Here is a 21,551-nt window from a genome sequence, read left to right as displayed (position 1 = left end):
ATCAAGAGTCGGATGCCTGACCAACTGCACCACCCAGCCACCCCTCTTTTAGTTCTTATTGAGACTTATTTCATCCCCACCTGCCACTCTCCTTTTTTTTTTTTTTAAAGATTTTATTTATCTATTTGACAGAGAGAGTGAAGGAGCGCACAAGCAGGAAGAGTGGCAAGCAGAGGGAGAGGGAGAAGCAGGCTCCCCACTGAGCAAGGAGCCAATGCAGGGCTCGATCCCAGGACCCTGGGATCATGACCTGAGCCAAAGGCAGATGCCCAACCAACTGAGCCACCCAGATGCCTCATCCATCTGTCACTTTCCAAAATGGAAGTGTTTTTGTTCTAATCACAAAAATGATATTTATTAATTATAAAAAATTTCAGTCAAAATAGATAGTTCTAAAGAGGGAAATAATAGCCTACCATGGTCCTCTCATTTTGAACTTCTAATGAAACTCTTTTTTTAACTCTTAATGAAACTTTAATCCCAATAGCCGTCCCCCATAATCCTGTGATTTAGAATTTCTTAAATAAAACTTTAATGACTTGGGATTCTGTTTTCTGAAAAAGAAATTGGAGGAAGGCAAATCGCTTGTGGTACACTTAATTGAGTTTTTAGGGTTAAGTTTAAATCAGACCATTTGTTCTGCTTGATGATATCTCTTGAGTTAATTGGCAGAAGGGAGACCTTCTGGTGTTTCTCTCATTACAGACTTAAGACAGCACATGTGACCCAAATGAATGTCAGTATAAGAACTGATCTAACATAGGTGTCTGTTGGTGGTGGTGGTGGTATTGATTTTGGTTTGAAGGGCAGCTGCAAATGTGAAAGATGGGAGCTGCCTGAGCCCTTTGTTAAAGTCTTCAGAACTCTGCATGCTCATCTTTTCTGGGTTTGAAGCTCTAGTTATCTCTGAGATGAACTATGAGGTGTCCCCCCTCCTCCGCCAAGATTTAAAAAAAGTGTTGAGTGGCAAATGGCAAACTTGAGGGGTTTGGTAGTTTAAGAAAAAACCTGAGAAAGGAATGTAATTATATGCTAAGTATAGTTTTAAGTTCATATATTTTGAAGTCTTTATAAAACTCCATTAATGAATATAGTCCTTAACTTAGGAACATTTTACCTAATGCATACTTAATTAATCATTAATGTTATTCCCTATTCCCTCTTCTTCAGCTCCACAATTGAAAACTGGAAAATAAGCGTGTAATCTCTAGATCATCCAGGGTGTTGGTGCAAGAATTATGGTGAAACTTACAGAAAAATCAATGAGTTTAGAAGTACTGGAGGGGTGAAAACATACAAAGAGAAGCAGGCGGATTCTTTGCAGTGGCCTTCTCAATAGCAAATATTTCCATTATTTCTGTATTCTTTTTCATTTTCTCTTATATAGTACTTGCTGAAATTCTTCCAACTGGGATCATGTTATTTTTATTAGAATTAGAATTATTGGGGCGCCTGGGTGGCTCAGCCGGTTAAGCGTCTGCCTTCGGCTCAGGTCATGATCCCAGGGTCCTGGGATCGAGCCCCGCATCGGGCTCCCTGCTCCGCAGGAAGCCTGCTTCTCCCTCTCCCACTCCCCCTGCTCGTGTTCCCTCTCTCGCTGTGTCTCTCTCTGTCAAATAAATAAATAAAATCTTTAAAAAAAAAAAAAAGAATTAGAATTATTAGAATATTTTAAGCAGTGCATTTCCTTCTGATGCCTTGCTGAGTTTTGTTTTACAAGGGAATGAGAATTGTGTGTGGTGGTCGGTGTTTGGTTGCCGCTGTTTTAGAGTTGGGTGGCCAATTTTTAGACATGGAGAACATTTTTCCTGATAGACTTGAAGAGGATGGTAGAATGGGAGGAAGAATTTCACTGAAATTTTTTATAATTAATAAATATCATTTTTGTGATTAGAACAAAAACACTTCCATTTTGGAAAGTGACAGATGGATGAGGCATCTGGGTGGCTCAGTTGGTTGGGCATCTGCCTTTGGCTCAGGTCATGATCCCAGCGCTAGAGGCAGAGGATAAAGGCATCTTTAGTGTGGGAGATTTGAACAAGGTGGGAGTGTGCAAAGGAGAAACTTTTTTTTTCTTAGGCCAAGGGCAAGAAAGTCTGGTCTCTCTTACACCCTGTGATGTTTTCTCCCTTGAATTCAGGCTGGTACTGCTATTGTTATAATGTAGCCCCGTTATGTAGTTGGCATGGAAACCAAGTCATTTGTAATAAATTTGTACTTACAGGAAAAATATTGTGAGTTCTAAATAACCATTTTAAATGAATTTTTAGAAATAATGTGTTGGAAGTGATGCACTACCCAGAGTGACCCCACTTTTAGTTTTCTTTTCCTTAGAAAATGCTGCCTCAGATTTCTGATTCAGTTTTTCTTTCACTGTTGAATAAATGTATCAGTTTTTATTGCCTTCTCATTTATGTCTCCCTAGAGAATAGAATGGGGACTAAGATAGATTAGAAACAATAACACACTGGTACTGAAGACTGTTTACTTCTGAGGGAAGAGAAAACTATCAATGTGAAATGGCAGCAGCAGAAATGTTGAGAGTAAGGGCAAAGGTCTCCTTCATTTTCCATAGCTCTAAACTCCTGATCTTAAAGATGCCCCTCTTACCACCTTTCTTCTCTTGGTAAATAGAACTTTCTCCTTCTAGTTATTCAGATACCAGTAATGTCACTCATTATTGACTCCCCGCTTTCTTTCCTTCATACCCTACCTCCAGTCTACCAGAAAATCCTGTCCATTTCCTGGCCATTTCTCGTCACCTTCACTACTACCAAGATTTTGATCCAAGGCACCATTATCTCTAGACCTAGCAACTGCAGTAGCCTCCTAACTGGTTTCCCTGTTTCCCAATGCCCAAGTTTGTCTTCTGCCAGTGATCCTTTTAAATCCCTGTCAGAGCATGTCACTTCTCTTCTTAAAACTCTCCAAGAGCTTTTCATGTCACTCTGGCTGAAACTCAGTCTCTTTTTTTTTTTAATATTTTACTGACTTATTTGACAGAGAGACAGAGCACAAGCATGGGGAGCAGCAGAGGGAGAGGGAGAAGCAGGCTTCCCGCTGAGCAGGGAGCCCGATGTGGGGCTCGATCCCAGGACCTTGAGATCATGACGTGAGCCGAAGGCAGTTGCTTAACCAACTGAGCCACCCAGGAGTCATATTCATTTTTTTTTCTTTAAGATTTATCTTTTTGAGAGAGAGAGAGAGAGCACACGAGAGGGGAGAAGGTCAGAGAGAGAAGCAGACTCTCTGCTGAGCAGGGAGCCGGATGCGCAACTCAATACTGGGACTCCAGTAGGATCAAGACCTGAGCTGAAGCCAGCCGCCCAGCCAACTGAGTCACCCCCTGAGTTCTATTCATTAAACTTACCTATGTTCATAATGAAATACCAGGTCACTAAGAAATTTAATAAGATTGTTTGGTATTCTTCATTTGACAAAGGAAAGTATGTAACATATTTCTAACAATTTCTGTCCAGGGTTATCTTGACTTTAAAAGATTAAAATGGAATAAAGTTGGGCATTTAAAGGAGCATGCCTCAGTTATCTGGAACATTTACCTATATGTGGAATACATTATTCCTTTAAAATGCAAGGTAGAAGGGAGTATTTGTATTCTTGAAGAAATTCAAGAGATCTTTTAAGATAGTCTGCTTATCGGGTGCCTGGGTGGCTCAGTCGTTAAGCGTCTGCCTTCAGCTCACGTCATGATCCCAGGGTCCTGGGATCGAGCCCCACATCGGGTTCCCTGCTCGGCGGGAAGCCTGCTTCTCCCTCTCCCACTCCCCCTGCTTGTGTTCCTGCTCTCGCTCTCTGTCAAATAAGTAAATAAAATCTTTGAAAAAAAAATAGTCTGCTTATTAGTTTTAACTATGCTTTTTTAAAAATAAAGCATACATTTATATAAGGCTTATTATATGTTAGTCACTATTGTGTGTACTTTATAACTTAACTCATTTAACCTCATTTTTTTTTTAAAGATTTTATTTATTTATTTGACAGAGAGAGAGAGAGAGAGGGAGGGAGAGCACAAGCAGTGGGAGTGGCAGGCAGAGGGAGAAGAGGCTCCCTGCTGAGCAGGACCCTGGGATCATGACCTGAGCTGAAGGCAGCTGCTTAACCAACTGAGCCACCATCATCTTTTTTTTTTTTTTTTAAGAATTATTTATTTTAGAGAGAGAGAGAGAGAGAGCACCAGCGGGAGGGGCAGAAGGAAAGGGAGAGAATCCCAAGCAGACTCCAGGCTGAGCACAGAGCCTGATTCAGGGCTTGATCTCAAGAGGTCATGTCTTGAGCCTAAATCCAAGAGTCAGCTGCTTAACCAACTGCACCACCCAGGCGCCCCTAACATCATCTTTATAGTGACCATTGGAAAGTTACTTCATTGCAGTAGTGTCTATTTATCCTCAGTTTCACTTTCCACGGTTTCAGTTACCCGTAGTCAGCCATGGTTCGGAAGCAGATGATCCTCCTTCTGATGTATTGTCAGAAGGTCAGTAGTAGCCTACCATTGTGTCACAATGCGTGCCATTTACCTCACTTCATCTCATCACATCGGCGTCTTATCACCTCTCATCATCACAAGAAGGGTGAGTACAGTCCAAGAAAGATATTTTGAGAGAGACCACATTCAGATAACTTTTATATAGTATGTTGTTCTAATTGTCCTATTTTGTTATTAGTTATTGTCATAAATCTCTTACTATGCCTAATTTGCACATTAAATTTTATCATAGGTATGTATGTATAGAAAAAACATAATGTATTTGGGTTCGGTGCTATTCATGGTCTCAAGCATTCACTGGGGGTCTTGGAATAAATCCTCCACAGATAAGGGGGACTACTGTATTCTTGTTCTCCGTTTCCTTTCCTAGTGGGAGCAGAGCTGAGAGTGGAGCCCTGAAAACAGTACAGAGTAGAAGAGGAAGTTGTGATTTAGATGAATAAAAATGCAGAATCTGTATCTAGCAGTGTCAGTCTGGGAAGGAAGAAAGGGAGCATCAAATCATTGTTGAGGTTTCAGTGGGGTGAAGCTCTTTACCTCTCTGCCTTTCAAAGGTAGAAATTCAAAGTTAAGTCTTGAGCAGAGCACATGACACTCCTTATTATTCAGTACTACTTTTTAACATTGGGTGGAAATTTAGCCAGTGGTTCTTCTCCCGGTAGGTTTCAAGAAATAAGAGATAAAAGAGTTAACAATGTGGTATGTGAAAGTATCAAACTTGAATCTGATCAAGCATCTAGAGCCAACTACTAATTTATAGGAAATATAGGGGATATGTTATACCTGAAGACTACAATACCAAATCCAGTCCATAGGAAACTCTGTGAGACAACCCAGTATCTTCCAGTAAATCAATTGCAAGGAGACAGAAAGAGACCTGTAAATCAAAAGCAATTTGTATTGTGTCAATCATTTGCAGGGTATGGACTGTGTTGGCTTTTAATTCCTGATGTGAACAATCAGAGAAATCTGAACAACAGTTGTTGGAAATATTAGGAAATTATTGTTTATTATTTTTTAGGTGTAATAATGCCAGTGAGTTATGTTTTAAAACTTAATATTTTAGAGCTATGCACTGAATTTCAAGGATGAAATGATGTGATGTCTGAGATATGCTTCAAAAATAACTGGGAGGGGTGCCTGTGTGACTCAGTCGGTTAAGCGTCTGCTTTGGTTCAGGTCATGATCTTAGGGTCCTGGGATCGAGTCCCGAGTGGGGCTCCCTGTTCAGCGGGAGCCTGCTTCCCCCTTTCCTCCCAGCTTGTGCTTTCTCTTGCTATCTCTGTCTCTCTCTCTCAAATAAATAAAATCTTAAAAAAATAAATAACTGGGAAATGGAGGATGGAGCGGGTAGGGTTACATATGAAACAAGATTGGCCCTGAGTTGATAAAGTTAGTGTATGGGTTCATTGGAATTTATTATGTTATTCTACTTTGTATATGTTTGACATTTTCATTGTAAAAATCATTTTTTTTAAAAAGTTGCCATAAACAAATACATGGATGCTTTCAGGATAGAAATTATGAAGAGGGAGATTAATAAAACAATGTATCATTAGTGAATTACATGCAGAGACAACATCTTTCTATACTTTTCCCCAAATATTCATTGTAAAATGTGAAAATAGTTTAGAAATGTCACTATAGAAAGTGAAACACCCTTCTTTAATCAAATATTTAAAAATACTGAAAATTGTCATGTCTTTTGCACATGATAAATGTTCTTTTTTGCCATTAGGAAACGCATGAAAGATGAAATTTAGATCAAGAGCAGGAGAGAGATTTCTGTTGAACCACGCTGCTTTCGCTTTGCAGAAAGATTAATGTCTGTTCTGGAGTTTAAAAAAAAAATCCGTTACATGTTAATCCATTCTGTAGTGAAAACTATAGCTAAAGTGGCAATCTGGAATGCTCCAGAGGGCATGTATCCCTGTCTTTAGTGCAGGTGGCAACTGCAGATTAATTCCGGTGTGGTTAGGCCTTCCACAAAGGGAAATTTGAACCTGAGAGCTTATGTTCTCAGCAGTGCTAATTGGAAGATGTGGAGTAAGGGGATTTCCACTCTTAATAAGATCTCCAGGCGTATTTCCTCTTTGTTTTTGCGTTTTCCTGAGCTATGAGCAGCTGCAGGGTAGTAAAATGTGATTTCCTGCACTTAAGAATGCTGGCTTTACTTTTGGAGATTTATAATGGAAAGAGTGGAATATTTATGGATTGAGCTACCTACACAACTGATGTGAACACTTGTTTTGTTTTGTTTATAAATTCACTGCATTTGTGCCAGTGGTAGATTTGCTCAGATGATTTGAAATAGCAGATGACTCTGTAGTCTCAGAGGCGGGCATTCATCTTGATGGACCACTGCTTTAATTAACAGTATGCTTCTTTGCAAACTAACTGAAAGACCATAAATGGCAAAATTGCATTCTGCCATGTTAATAAAAATACTCTATCTCCTTTGCAGATTAATACAGTATAAATGCTTGTCTTTGGGGTTGAACTGATTATTTAACCTACAAATTCCCCAAAATGAGAAAAGTGAGAGGGGATATTTTTCAGGAAAATAGGGTAAGGCCATATCAGGTACTGTGCCTGGGTGCAATGTCCCTGAGAAGTGAAAAGAACTTATTAGTAGAGTGAATGCTCAGGAGCTATTAAACATTAGGTGAAAGGTGAAAGACATTATCATAAATTAATACCTTTTCTGCAGGCAATATCCCATGACCTAATAACTGTGATTCATTTTTTTCAAAATATATTTGGGGGCCTGTACTGCAAATAAACACGGGCCAGACCTTTGGATGGAGAAATTTTTAAAGTGACCGCTTCCCAAGTTGCTCACTGATACTATAGTATCAGGCTTCTGTGCAATCAGAGAAACACCAGATGATTATTAGAAAATAAGAACTGATTATTACTTTAAAATGCTTATTTTATTTTCCAACTTTATTGAGATCTGTGACATATAACATTGTATCATTTTAAGGGGTATAACGTAGTGTTGTGATATATGTAAGGAAATGATTGTTATATAAAGTACCAAAATAACCTGACAGATCACTTCCAGAACTAGCAGGGCTGAATGATCAAATCCAAAGCACAGCATTCATTGTTCCTGACTGTCAGCTATGTTATCAGTGAAGCTAAACTAGTATTGAAATCCAAAAGTGTTTACTTTTAATTTAGCATTATTGTATTAGAATAAAACTTTTAAAGTAGAATACCCTTATAAAGTAAAGGAATGATGGTAAATTTTGGGGGGGAGAAGAAGGGATCGTAACTCTTCCTCTCCTTGTTTTGTAATTACCTCTGGTGGTTTTGGGGTTCTGTTCCATGGGTTTCTGAGCCCCCAGAAACTTCAGTAAAATTTTGTGTAGATATGTGTGCAGTGTTTCAGGTGGGTTTTGGACTTGTAGGTAGACACCACACATATATCCAGGGTAAAATTAGGTTAACTTAGATTAAATTTCCTATAGCTCAGGACACCAACATTTATCTGAAAATGGCCAAATACAGAAGAAACAGGTGCAGTGTATTTCAACAGACTTTGCCTAGGTCACTGGAGTCCCTAATGGGGTTGAGCAGCCAGTGACAATGGCCATTATCTTAATTCACATTGCGTCACAGATCTTTTATTCGTAGGCTGACACTGCTGTTTACAAAGACTTACACCACAATCTGGATGCCTTCTTTAAGAGGACTTTTATGAATATTGGGCTCTCCTGGACTCCATGTCCTCTCCTCACCGGAGGAGAAAACCCATTTCCCTGCAGTGGAATACATTTTTCTCCTGGAAAAAGACCCAAAGCCTTTATGGAGTCCTGGATGGGATTTTTTTTTTTACCCCCTCGGCTTTAGTACTCTTTTGTCCCAGTGATTCCCAAATTGTCTTCTTTAATCCTGACTGTTCTTGCGAATGCTAGATCAGTGTAATCACCTGTGTGACATTTATATGTGATTATGCCATTATGAACTCAAATTCCTTGTCACAAATCAGATTCTTCACAAACGCTCCTTCCCTTCTAGCTTCTGATCACATACCATTGAGTTTCTTTTTGTGACATTACTCTTTGCCACCCAGACTGAAGAGAATAAAACTGCTTTTGACTCCTCTCTGATCCTTAACCTTTGTGTCTAATCAGTCACGGATCCTCTTGGGCAGGATTTCTCGTATCTGCCTCTGCTGTTCCATTCCCACTGCTTCCAATCCTCCACCAGATCCTTCCTCAACCTCAGCTTCCATGTTAACCTCCTAACTGGTTTTCTTGTGTCGACACTCTCCTTCCATTGTTCTTTTACACTATTGCCAGATCAGTTTTTTCTCAGAACATTGATTTGATTACATTATTCCCTTGCCCAAAAACCTTGTGCCGTTTCCCATTCCTGTCCTAAAAGTAACTCCTTCTTTGGCCACAACCCACTTTTCAAACCTCATCTCTCTTATCATTCTCCTCTACGAGCACCTGCTGCAGCCAGAGCTGACTGCTCACTGGCTCTGGCCTGCTTTGCCCTTTCCTTCCTCTGCTTTTTCTCCTCCTCTAAAATGTACATGTGTCCCCAAATCTTTTTTTTTCTTCAAGGCTTGTCTCAAGTCCCTTTTCTGTCATGAAGGCCTCTCTAGTCTGCATTTATCTTTTCTTCTTTGGAACTTGTAGCATTTCAGAACCCTGGCACACACTTGGCTATTAACCCTATACTGTCTGTTCTCGTTTAGTGCTTAGGTTTTCACAGTGGTTATCTGTCTCTTCAACCACATTATAAGCTCTTTGAAGGACAGGGTACCCTTCTTTGTATTCTCCACGATGCTTGGCGTCCAGGAGGCATGCAGTAAATATTGTTATTTATACATTATCATCCAGTGTTTATATTTCTTTTTTTCAATGCTTGTATTTCTTAGCAAGAGCTACCATGTACTTAATTATATTGCTTAATCTTTACAATAATTTTGAAGGAAGGAGTATTTTATATACTCTACAGATGAGGAAACAGGCTCAGAGAAGTTCAGTAACTTGCCACAGCCACACTTTTGAAGTCAGGATTCACACTCAGATCTTTGGATTCGATTACACATGCCATTTACACTTACTAGTAATTCTGCTTATTAGTTTGATGTATGTTTTTTTGAGGCCGGGAGAGTGCTTAACACCTCCCTTGCTATTACTTGCTTAATTCATGGTAGCCGAAAAAGTGTGCAAACATGGATTAGCAGTCATTGCTAACAGGGATAATGCAAACATGCAAACTGTGCCAAGCAAACTTGGTCAGAGTTCACGGGAAAATAGGATTTCCCCTTAATCTCGTTGCTTACTGGTGGAGTGACTCATCTTCTAGTTGTACGTTGTTTTAAGTTATTCAGTATTTGTATAAGTTGGACATGGGAGGGAAAACCGCTGATGAGATATATGAAACACGTCATTTGAGCTTATGAGTGTTCCCGGGATATCCCCAAGATGTCTGCCTGTGTATTCTTGCCTCTCCAATTTACTTTTGACTCTTTCACCTTTTGGATTTCTTTCAGAATGAAGCCGCTTCCCAGTTCCTTTCTGCCTTCCATGTAGGCAGCTTCAGGAGGCTACTTTTTATTACTGTGATGCACAAGGCTTTACTGTATGCTTATTTTACTGTAGTCAGATTAATATTGTTTACTCAGACACTAGAAGTTGCAGGAATTGAAAATTTTCCCTTCTCTATTCTCCCCTTTCTATTCTTGATTTTTTTTTTCATTAGAAGAGGACAAAAAGACAACCCAAACAATTTTCTTTTGTAGTTAGCAATAAAAATGAGTATAGGTGATAGCAAATTCTGCCTCAATGCTAGTGCGAAAATCTTAAACTTTGATGGCTTTTGCCGAAACAATGTTGTTTCTGCTTTATATACAAAAGAAATAGCTTAGTCAGCTCAGTAAAGTAGTGAAGTAAGTAGGAGCCAGAAATAGAGGTTCTGTGTTTTTTATGTAATTGGTTAACTTGGTTTCCCTGTGTATCTCCGTTTTCTCACAGTGTTGTTTGGAGGGCAGAATCAGAAGACATATGCACATTGTAAAGCATAAAGTAGTTTTCAGGGATGCACGACAGGCGGTCCTAGTGGAGAACACTTGATTTATGAATCATCTGTACATGTATCCTGCAAGGGTAATGGATCTAGTCTCAGTCCAGAGCCCTTCTGAAGGGGATGAGCTGAATGGTTTGTTTGGCCCCTGAACCAGAACACCTGGGAAAAAATGAAGTGTAGACATGCTTTTCTTACACATATGGAGGCAGGTTATTGGTACTTACAGGGATCCATCTACCCTACCACCATGTGAAGACAGGAGTGAAGAAGGTTATTTTTCTGGTATCCCTCCCTTTTTTTTATAGTGACAAACTATTGATAAAACTGGTACTATTATTGCTCCTTATCTAATGCACATGTTAGATGCTTTTGTAGTATTGACTTTTTATAGTCAAATCATTTAATTTTATGGAGTCCTTACGATAGCCCTTTGAAGTAAGTAGGTGGGCCCACTTTATACCGGAGGAACCTTGAGGCTCAAAAAAGTGAACTGACTTGACCAAAGTCTTATAAGGTAATGGATGGCCTGTAGAGAAGATGCAAATCCAGAGACTTAGAGCTAGTCCATGCTCCTTTAGTACCTTCACAGCTCCTCTGAGGGCTTGTGCTTGTACCTGAGAAGGATAATAATAATATAGTATTCAGAGTTACTGTTAAAGGAAACATTTTGAGTTTGATCATTTTTTTAGGGTAGACAATGAAAAATCTATAAAGATTCTTAAAAGGAGCCTTGGACAATCCTCTATAATTACTTTTCTCTGGGAACTCTTTTTGAGGACTTCAAGTTCTATATCGTGCTAAATTTTTCTTCAAGACTTTTCTCTCTCTTATTTGAAAAGTGTTTACTTTCTGTTTTTTGGGGGGAAGTTTTTCCACTGAGTTTCAGCTCTGCATATTTTTATTTTGTTTTGTTTTGAGATCATCTAGTGTAAGGACTTAAATTTTCTGTGTATTTGCTTCCAGGGAAGGAGGGAAGTTTCGCACAGTATTGGTGCTTTAGAGTTGTTTCCTGATTGGTTGTAAAGCAGAGGGGATTTCCAGAATGTGTAAGCGCAGATGAACTCCTTTAACTGAAAGTAGAATTAAAAAAAAAAAAAAAAGTGGTTAACAGCATTTCTGGGAGCCATGTTTATCGCCTTTCCTTGCCTGATTTGTTCCTTTCTAATTTGGGAGCAAGACTCTGCAATTAGAAAAATGTATTGCCTTAAAAAAAATGTATTGCCTTTTTCCCTTTCTTTTAGCCCTTCTTTGTAAGTCAGTGAGGATAGGATAGGAACAGGAAGGAGAGTGGGATTAAAAAGAATATAGCTTTTTGTTCTGCCTAGAAATTTAATTTCGGAACTATTTTTAACAGAATAAGATCTGTTTCCTCAAAGCCCATGCAGGATTTAAGAAACAACTTTTAAACTTGTGAGTAAATACCATTCTGTCTGGGATATTTAGTAGACAAATCTACTTGTAAATATACTTAGCTGCTGGAGAACATGTGTTGAACACAACCCAAGGTAAATGTGGACTGCAAAGAACTTTTTATTACTTGTTATAAGTGAGGAGACAGGGACATAGCTCTAAAAGCACTGCCTCCCTGTGGGATTAGTACAGGAAGCTTTTATTCAGTGTATTAGGGGGCGGGGCAGGGAGTTTACAGACAATTTGTGGTTCAATTGCACGTGCCTAGCATGTCAGTATGCTACTATATACATCGTATGTTCAAAAACTGGTGGAAAACTCTGCCCATAGGAGGAGATCTTAGTATTCCTAATGAGCTAAAGGTAACTTTAGGTCAGCTCCCAGGAGCCCCTGCATGGGTTCTCAACTCCAGTCTATCTCAAACTGGCTCATGTGTAAGGGGCTATCAGGTGAGACACAGAAAGGGGCTATCAGGTAGAACACCTAAGTAGTGTCTCCTTGGCTGGAACTGTTGATTCTGCAAAACAAAACACATTCCTTCCCTACTCTTATCCCTTCTCCCTCTCCCTTCTGTTTGATAGTTTTCAGCCCTCTTAGATTTGAGTAACTTCCCTTTGCATCCGAGCTAACAGAATGACCATAATTTACTTATTCAGTTTTCTATTAAAGGATATTTCAGTTGTCTAAATTAAGTCTTACTATTGCAAAAATGCCACAGTGAATCTCCTTACACATTTGTAATTTCTCGCATACTCCAAGACAGCTGTAACATAGATTCCTGCAAATTGGTTTGTATTATTAGGGCAGTGGAAATGTATCAGTTTTGATTGGCCTCCATGGAAATTTATCAGTATACATACACACTGATCAGCAAGGTATGAGAATTCTTGTTTCTCTACAGTTTTGTGTTTCAGTGTGTCATCAAACATTTTGATTTTTGCCTATCTGAAGTGAAAAATGGAATCTCAGTATAGAATTAATTTACATTTTTCTTAATGACTAAGTTACGCATCTTTTCATAGGTTTAAAAATCACTTGTACTTTTTTTTTCTGAAAACTGCTTGCTTCTGCCTTTTAGAAAAATCTACTTGTAAATCTGTTTGCATATGTTATATTCTATTTTAATTGTTTACTTTCCCCCCAAAATGCTGGTTGCCACCTATTAAATTGATTTCATGACCCAGTACTGGGTTGTGACCTGCAGTTGAAAAATACCTCATTAGACTTCTATGCAGGTAAAATCTCATTTGTCTGTAGTAGTCGATAGTGTTGATTGGCATGCCTTGTGTAAGAGCATAGGCCACTTTTTTTTTTTTAAAGATTTTATTTATTTGACAGAGAGACACAGAGAGAGAGGGAACACGAGCAGGGGGAGTGGGAGAGGGAGAAGCAGGCTTCCCGCGGAGCAGGGAGCCCGATGTGGGACTCGATCCCAGGACCCTCGGATCATGACCTGAGCCGAAGGCAGACGCTTAACGACTGAGCCACCCAGGGGCCCCAGCATAGGCCACTTTTGAGTGCAAACTGGTGCAGCCACTGTGGACAACAGGATGGAGGTTCCTCAAAAGGTTAAAAATGACACTACCCTATGATCCAGCTATCACACTATGGGGTATTTACCCAAAGAATAGAAAAACACTAATTCAGAGGCATACATGCCCCCTTACTGCAGCATTATTTATAATAGCCAAGATATGGAAGTAGCCCGATTGATGAATGGATAAAGAAGATGTGGTATATAAATACAATGGAATATTATTCAGCCATAAAAAGGAATGAAATCTTGCTGTTTGCAACGACGTGCATGGAGCTAGAGAGTATAATGCTAAGCAAAATAAGTCAGAGAAAGACAAATACCATATGATTTCACTCATATGTGGAATTTAAGAAACAAAACAAATGAGGAAAGAAGGGAAAAAAGAGAGAAACAAACCAAGATACAGACTTTTAACTATAGAGAAACTGATGGTTACCAGAGGGGAGATAGGTGGAGGGGATGGGTGAAATAGGGGATGGGGACTAAGGACTGTGCTTGTCATAATGAACACTGAGTGGTTAAAATTTTTGAAAAAAGAAAATAGGCCACTTTTTAAATTGGCTTATTTGGGGCTTTGCTATTGAGTTGTATGAGTTCCTTATATATTTTGCATATTAACTCCCTTTCAGATATATGGGTTGCAGATATTTTTTCCTGTTCCATAGGTTGTCTTTTCAGTTTGTCGATGATTTCCTTTGCTGTGCAGAAGCTTTTTAGTTTGATGTAGTCCTACTTGTTTTTCATTTTGTTGCTTTGCTTTAAGTATGATTTCCAAAAAATTATTATTAATACCCATGTCAAGGAGCTTTTTTCCTATTTTCTTCTAGGAGTTTCATGGTTTTAGGATTTTTTTTTTAAGATTTTCTTTTTAAATTTATTCATTTGAGACAGAGAGATAGAGAGAGAGAGAGCATGAGCAGGGGGAGGTGCAGAGGGAGAGGGAGAAGCAGGCTCTCCACTGAGTAGGGAGCCGAATGTGGGACTCGATCCCAGGATCCTGGGATCATGACCTGAGCCGAAGGCAGAGGCTTAACCATCTGAGCCACCCAGGCGCCCCATGGTTTTAGGATTTATATCTAAGCCTTTAATCCAGTTTGAGTTAATTTTTATGAGTGGTGTAAGACAGGGGTCAAGTTTCATTTTTTTTACATGTGAATATCCAGGTTTCCCAGCACCATAAATATTTATTTATTTTAGAGAGTGAGCAGGGAAGAGGGGCAGAGGGAGAGGGAGAAGAGAGTCTTAAGCAGACTCCATGTTGAGCATGGAGCCTGACATGGGGCTTGATCTCACCACCCTGAGATCACGACCTGAGCTGAAACCAAATGTTGATGCTTAACCAACTCTACCACCCATGCACCCCTCCCAGCACCATTTATTGAAAAGACTATCTTTTCTCCATTGAGTATTCTTAGCTCCCTTGTTAAATATTAGTTGACTGTATGCTTAGGTTTATTTCTGGGCTTCCCCTTCTGTTTCTTTGGTCTGTTTGTTTTTATGCCAACACCATATGGTTTTAATTACTGTAGTTTTTTAATAGAGCTTGAAACCAGGAAGTATAATGCCTTGTTCTTTGTTCTTCTTTTTCAGGATTTCTTTGGTTATTTGGAATCTTTGTGGTTCCATATAAATTTTAGGAGTGTTTTTTCTATTTCTATTTTAAAAATGTGCTTAGAAACTTGATAGACATTGCATTGGATCTACAGATGTCTTTTTGGTAGTATTGACATTTTAACAATACTAATTCGTCCAATTCATCAACACAGGATACCTTTCCATTTATTTGTATTCTCTTAGATTTCTTTCATCATTGTATGAAAAGTGGACAAAGGACCTGAATAGACATTTTTCCAAAGAAAATATGTGAATGGCTAAGAGGTACATGAAAAGATACTCCGCATCCCTAGTCATTAGGGAAATACAAATTAAAACCACAATGAGATATCACCTCATACCTGTTAGAATGGCCATTGTCAAAAAGATAAGAGATAACAAATGCTAGAGTGGCTATGGAGAAAAGGAAACCCTTGTGCACTGTTGGGATTGTAAATTGGCACAGCCACTATGGGAAACAGTATGGAATATGGAGGTTCCTCAAAAAATTAAAAATAGAACTACCATATGATCCAGCAATTCCAGTTCTGGGACTACATGCAAAGGAATTGAAAACACTAACTCAAAAAATATCTACACCCCCATGTTCATAGCTTTATTTACAGTAGCCAACACCAGGGAAACAACCTAAGTGTCCATTGATGGATAAATGGATAAAGAAGTTGTGGCATATATATACAATGGGAATATTATTCAATCATAAAAAAAGGATATTTTACCATTTATGACAACATGGATGGACCTTGAAGGCATTATGCTAAATGAAATAAGTCTGAAAAAGACAAATACTGTATGATCTCACTTATATGTGGAATCTAAGTAAAGAAAACCCACCAGGGCGCCTGGGTGGCTCAGTCGGTTAAGCGGTTAAGTGTCTGCCTTCAGCTCAGGTCATGATCCTGGAGTCCTGGGATTGAGTCTCGCATCAGGCTCCCTGCTTGGCGGGGAGTCTGCTTCTCCTTCTGACCCGACCCTCTCTTGGGCTCTTTCTCTCTCACTCTCTCTCTCAAATAAATAAATAAAATCTTAAAAAAAAAAAAAAAGAAAACCCACCAAACTCAAAGAAAAAGAGATCAGACTTGTGGTTTACCAGAGGCAGAAGGTGGTGAGAAGGGGATATTGGAGGAAGATGGTCAAAAAATACAAACTTCCTGTTATAAGATAAATAAGTACTAAGTATGTAATGTATAGCATGATGACTGTTGCTAACACTGCTGTAGGATGTATGGGAAAGTTGTTAAGAGAGTAGATCTTTAGAGTTCTCATCACAAGGAGAAAACTTTTTTCCTTTTATTGTACCTGTATGAAATGATGTTAATTAAACCTAGTGTGTCAATCATTTCACAATGTATATAAATCGAACCATCATACTGTACATCGAAAAGTTATACAGGCATGTATAGCAGTTATTTCTCAATAAAACTGGAAAAAAAGAGCATAGACCATAATTTATTAGTATGTACTGTCCAGAAAGAAGGAAAAACTGTTACAAGGCAGGTGGATGGGAATTCAGGCCCACGTGAGGACTACTCCCCACCATCTTCAAACATAGTTGTTTTGTTGTCTTCTGGCTTTTGTGGTTCCCAGCTTGATTTTTGTTGCTCGGAGCTATTGTGGTACACATGAGGGCATGAATTTCTAGGTTTTGAATCCCAGGTCCACCACTTCCTAGTTCTGTGACCTGCTTGACTTCTCTGTGCTTTAGTTTCCTAATCTGTTCAGTTCCTAACCATTTTTAGGAATGAGAGAGTTAATAGATGAAAAGCACTTGGAATGCTTGTTTTTCTATACTTTGTGATCTACATGGAACATGGAGAACACTATAAAAGTCTTTCTGTTATTACTATTATTTGGCTTGATGTATACAGGATTTCTTTAACGTCAAAATTAAAAATTTTGTAAAGACTAGGTGAATTTTTTCATTAAGTTTTCCTTGAATCTCATGAATCCTTAAAGACATAGATTTTTTTTTAATATTAGGAAAGTTTGTTTTTTTTTAATGATTAGTTCTCATCTTTTTGTTCTGGTTTATTCCTCACAGTTGTGAGGCTATTCTCTGTCCTTCGTATCTATAATTTGTTTTCTCTGTTTCTCTCTTACTTCTTTTCCTCTGCATTCTGGTAGAATTTCTCAGCATTTGTGCTGTATTTCACGAAATCCATATTCTAGTAAATTACTTCTAATCTTTACTGTTTTGGAGATTTAAATTCTACTGTTGCATTCCGTTTTCTCTTGCATTTCTTTTTTATTTTTGCCAGATCCCTTTGCATTTCTTGCAGTTCTCTCCTTAAAGCTTATTGCTCTTTCTTCATATATGCAACTGAGTTTGTCCTCAATAATAAATAAACAAAAATGAAATATGTCCTCCATCCCCTGAGTTTTTGTTGTTTCTGAGGGCTTCCTCCCTCTTCTTTTGCTCCACTACCCGTTGTCTCTGGCCATTTCACCCACTCTGGTTTTCTCTAGCACCTGTGCACCAATGACTCACAGATATATATACCTCCAGCCCTCACATTCTCACCGAACCCTGATCTTCCTGTTGGGCATCTTCCTGAATAACATTCTTTCAGTGACAGGATAAAAGTGGTAAACTGTTTTATTCTTTGTCTGTAAATGTCTATTTGAATGATAGTTTAATTACATAGAATTTATTTATTTATTTTAAAGATTTTATTTATTTATTTGAGAGAGAGAGAATGAGAGAGAGCACAAGAGGGGGGAGGGTCAGAGGGAGAAGCAGACTCCCTGCTGAGCAGGGAGCCCGATGCGGGACTAGATCCCGGGACTCCAGGATCATGACCTGAGCCGAAGGCAGTCGCTTAACCAACTGAGCCACCCAGGCGCCCAATTACATAGAATTTAATATTTTCTCTCAACACTTTGAAGATAGTATCGCAATATCTTCTGATCTCTATTTTGAGACATTTGCTTTCCATCCAATTTTTAAAAATTTTTTTATTTAAGTAATCTCTATACCCATTGTGGGGCTTGAACTCATGACCCTGAGTTCAAGAGTCCCACGCTCCTCTAATTGAGCCAGCCAGGCGCCCCATCCGTTCAAGTTTTGTTCCATATATCATCTCTATCCTCATCGTTGCCATAAGATTTTTTTTCACTTCTGTTGTTTCATTATGATGTGTATGTATGAATGTATTTTTCCTGCTTGGGATTCACTGAGCTTCCTGAATCTGAAGTTTCATATCTTGAATTACTTCTGAATAATTCTCAGCCCTTGTATCTTCCAAGTATTGCTTCTCCTGAAATTCTTATTAGACTTTTATGGGACCCTTTCACTCTCCTCCATGTTTCTTACTCTTTCATATATTTCATCTCATTGTAGCTCTGAATTGCATTCTGGATAACATTTTTAGATCTGTTTTCTAATTCACTACTTCTTACCTCAGATGTGTCTGTTCTTCTCTCTACCCATTTGTTTACAGGTTTTTTTCCCCATTGTTTCAATAATTTATAGACCACAAAATTCACCATTTTAAGAGTACAGTTCAGTGCTTCTGAGTAAATTTATATACTTCTGTGGCTAGCACCATGATTCAGTTTTAGAATACTTTTTTCACCCCACAAACTTTCATCATGCCCTTTGGGGAGCAATCCCTGCTCCTACTCCTAACCCCAGCAACCACTTAGTTGCTGTCTGTCTCTGTAGTTTCACCTTTACTAAAATTTTCATAGAATCATATAATCTGTAATTTTTTTTGTCTTTCACTTAATATAATGTATATTTGTTTTTAGATATAGTTTTAAATATGTTTTTGAGTTTATCTTACATGAATCAGTAGTTCCTTTTCATTACTGAGTGTATTCTAGTGTATTAATACCTCACAGTTTGTTTATTCACCACCTGACGGACATTTGGATTTTCTCTCATCCGTTTAGTTTCCATTATTCTAAAATTTTAATTTTAGAACTTCTCTTTCAAATTTTTTTCTTCATTCTTTCATGGCCTATTTCTTTTCTTACAGTTTTGATTCTTTTTTTTATGTTTAATTATTTTTTATACTTAGTTTATATTGCCTCTTAGATTTCTCTATTATTCTTTATCCTGAATTCTTTGGGATTTAATCCTTCTGTTGTGTCAGAGGACTCACACATGATAGATTGTTTACTCTTGTGTTTTATGATTTTAAATTGGTGAGTTCAGTTTTAGAGGAACTTGTTCTTTCTGTGAGAATTCCTTTATTGTCTGGATTGTTGATAGTATCTCTCCGGAGAGGTTTTCTGCTAGCTTCTGCCAAGTGTCCGAGGGATATTACTGGATCAGAACCAGTTTTTTGTTTTTATTTATTTATTTTTTAAAGTAAGCTCTACACCCAACGTGGGACTTGAACTCATGACCCCGAGGTCAAGAGTCGCATGTTCTACCAGCTGAGCCAGCCAGGCGCCCCTTGTTCACAACCAGTTTTTGTGTGCTTTCTTGGTGGAGCATCATGAATTTTGCGTCTAAATTTGTACTCCAACCCATTTAAAACACAAGCCTGGAGTTTCTTTTTGTTCAGGGATTTGTTTTTCCCTACTTTGATCCCTGGTAGAGATAGAGAAGGTGGTGTATTGTGTTTTGATATCAGTGTTCCTATTTGTAAAGGTTCCTCTTTTATTCAGAAGTTCACTTACAATTTCTCCCTTCATTTGGGAGGCTTGCTATATCTCCAGTTCCCATGGAGGTATCAAAAGCCAAGCCCCTGTTTGCTAATACCCATCCCATTTCTTTTCTTCTCTCCTAGACAACATTAGCATCAACCTTTATCCTTACCATTCTGATTTTCAGATTTGGCCTCATCTCTGGCACTGGGAGATTTCTTTCTTTCTCACAAGTTCAGCCATGCATAGGTATTTTTGTTGTATTTTATACAGCTTTTTAGATACTTATAGCAGGAAAGGTTTGTTTTGTTTTTGTTTTCATCTTACTGGAATCAGAGAATTCAGATAAGATTATAAGTATTTAAAAATAAGATAGTATACCGTGGTAATTATAGCTGTAGTTACTAAATGAAAAATATCTTCTAAAACGTAACTTGCTATTAAATGAGTATAAGCTTTCTAAGACTACTAGTTGTTAGATTGCAGTGACGTTTTCCAGACATATGATTTCATTTTTCTCTGGCTACATTAAGGCAGTCATTTTAGTATTCTTTTTATTTAGGATTTATTTGTATCTCATGGTATAAAGAAGGCACACAAGAAATTTGGCCATTAGATGCAGAGATGGATTTTTTATTGTGGTTCCCATGTTAAGAGTAGTGCTTGCCACCAAAATAGCTGGTATTCCCCTGTTTTTCCATATCCGCTATGACTAAAGCCAGTTTTTTTAATACTCCCTTTCTTCTGATCTTTGGAAAATATAATCTGATTGTTGTAGTACATTGGATATAATTAACATGTTAAGTTCACTGTTTCTTTTATGATGTAAAGTTTTGAGTATACATTGTTGTAGTCCTGTTTCCCCTTAGCTGCCATTCTAGAGTAGGATGTTAACTCAATAAAATCAGTGAGAGAGCTGTGTTTTGAATTTCCTGGTGAGATTTGTATCAAAGTCTCAGAAGTAAACCACCTTAAACATGGACCATCATTCCAAAAAATTGAAGAGTTTTAACCTACTCTAAGTGGCAAGGTGAAAAAGAAGTTTTAGCATCTCTTTGAATATCACCTGTTGAGAAAAATCAGTTGCTTAACCTCTTTGCCTTCTCATCCATAATGTAGGAGGAGTAATAAATAGAAGAGTCAATTTTTACTGCCATGTATGTTTTGAGAGTCGCTTATAATTATGAAGTCAGCTCTTTGACGGCAGGTGCTGGAGTCACCTCTAGAATTCATGTGTCATGTGTACGGCATAAGCTGTTCCATTCTTTTATTTCTCTTTTGTTGCACATACTTGGATCATTTTGCTACTCATTTGTGATTAGGTAACAACTACAAAGCAATAAATATCAGTTCTGCTCTTTGTTCCTAGTAAGTTGAATAAGGTAGACAATTTAAGACTTTTGATTAGCTGTTTTAGAATTGTAAGTATAAAGACTTTATACTTATTCTTTGAGCTTTCAGATTGCCCAGTTGTTAATCCTCAAACGTGCAAAGCTCTTTGATGTTTGACTAAGGGCCTTGGCAGTTTTTCCCTCTGCCTAAAAGGCTCTTCCTCGGAAGCAAGGTTGATTCCTTCACTTCATTCAAGTCTTTGTTTAAATGTCATCTCATCAGAAAGACCTTTTCCTCACCATATCTTAGAGAGGGGCTAGGAAGAGTCATGCTAGCACCCTAACCTAATTAATTTTTCATCAAGGCACTTTTCTGTACTGAAAATTAAATATCTATTTGTTATCTTGGTATTGCTTGTTTCCTCTACTAATATGTAAATTTTCTTTTTTTCTTAAGATTTTATTTATTTATTTATTTATTTATTTATTTATTTATTTATTTATTTAT

General features: G+C 38.1%; 1 protein-coding gene across 3 annotated transcripts in view; it reads left to right on the top strand.

Annotated features, from left to right (window-relative positions):
- LOC118002868 (mitochondrial ribonuclease P catalytic subunit-like) overlaps positions 1-21,551 on the top strand; it is a 128,961-nt gene that overhangs the window by 18,427 nt on the left and 88,983 nt on the right. The window contains exon 1 of one of the 3 annotated variants that reach the window (XM_034993471.1): positions 4,443-4,589. The exons of the other annotated variants lie outside the window; for them this stretch is intronic. Within the exon in view, the coding sequence (XP_034849362.1) occupies positions 4,521-4,589 (69 nt within the window). The 5' untranslated portion in view covers positions 4,443-4,520. Of the gene's footprint in view, positions 1-4,442; positions 4,590-21,551 lie in introns of those variants that run through there. 3 annotated transcript variants of the gene reach the window in all.

The sequence above is a fragment of the Mirounga leonina genome, unplaced genomic scaffold, assembly GCF_011800145.1.
Source record: "Mirounga leonina isolate KUSES-001 unplaced genomic scaffold, KU_Mleo_1.0 Mir_84, whole genome shotgun sequence".
Classification (NCBI taxonomy): domain Eukaryota; kingdom Metazoa; phylum Chordata; class Mammalia; order Carnivora; family Phocidae; genus Mirounga; species Mirounga leonina.
Note: the sequence above shows the minus strand (reverse complement) of the source record. Positions and strands in the feature narration are given on the sequence as shown.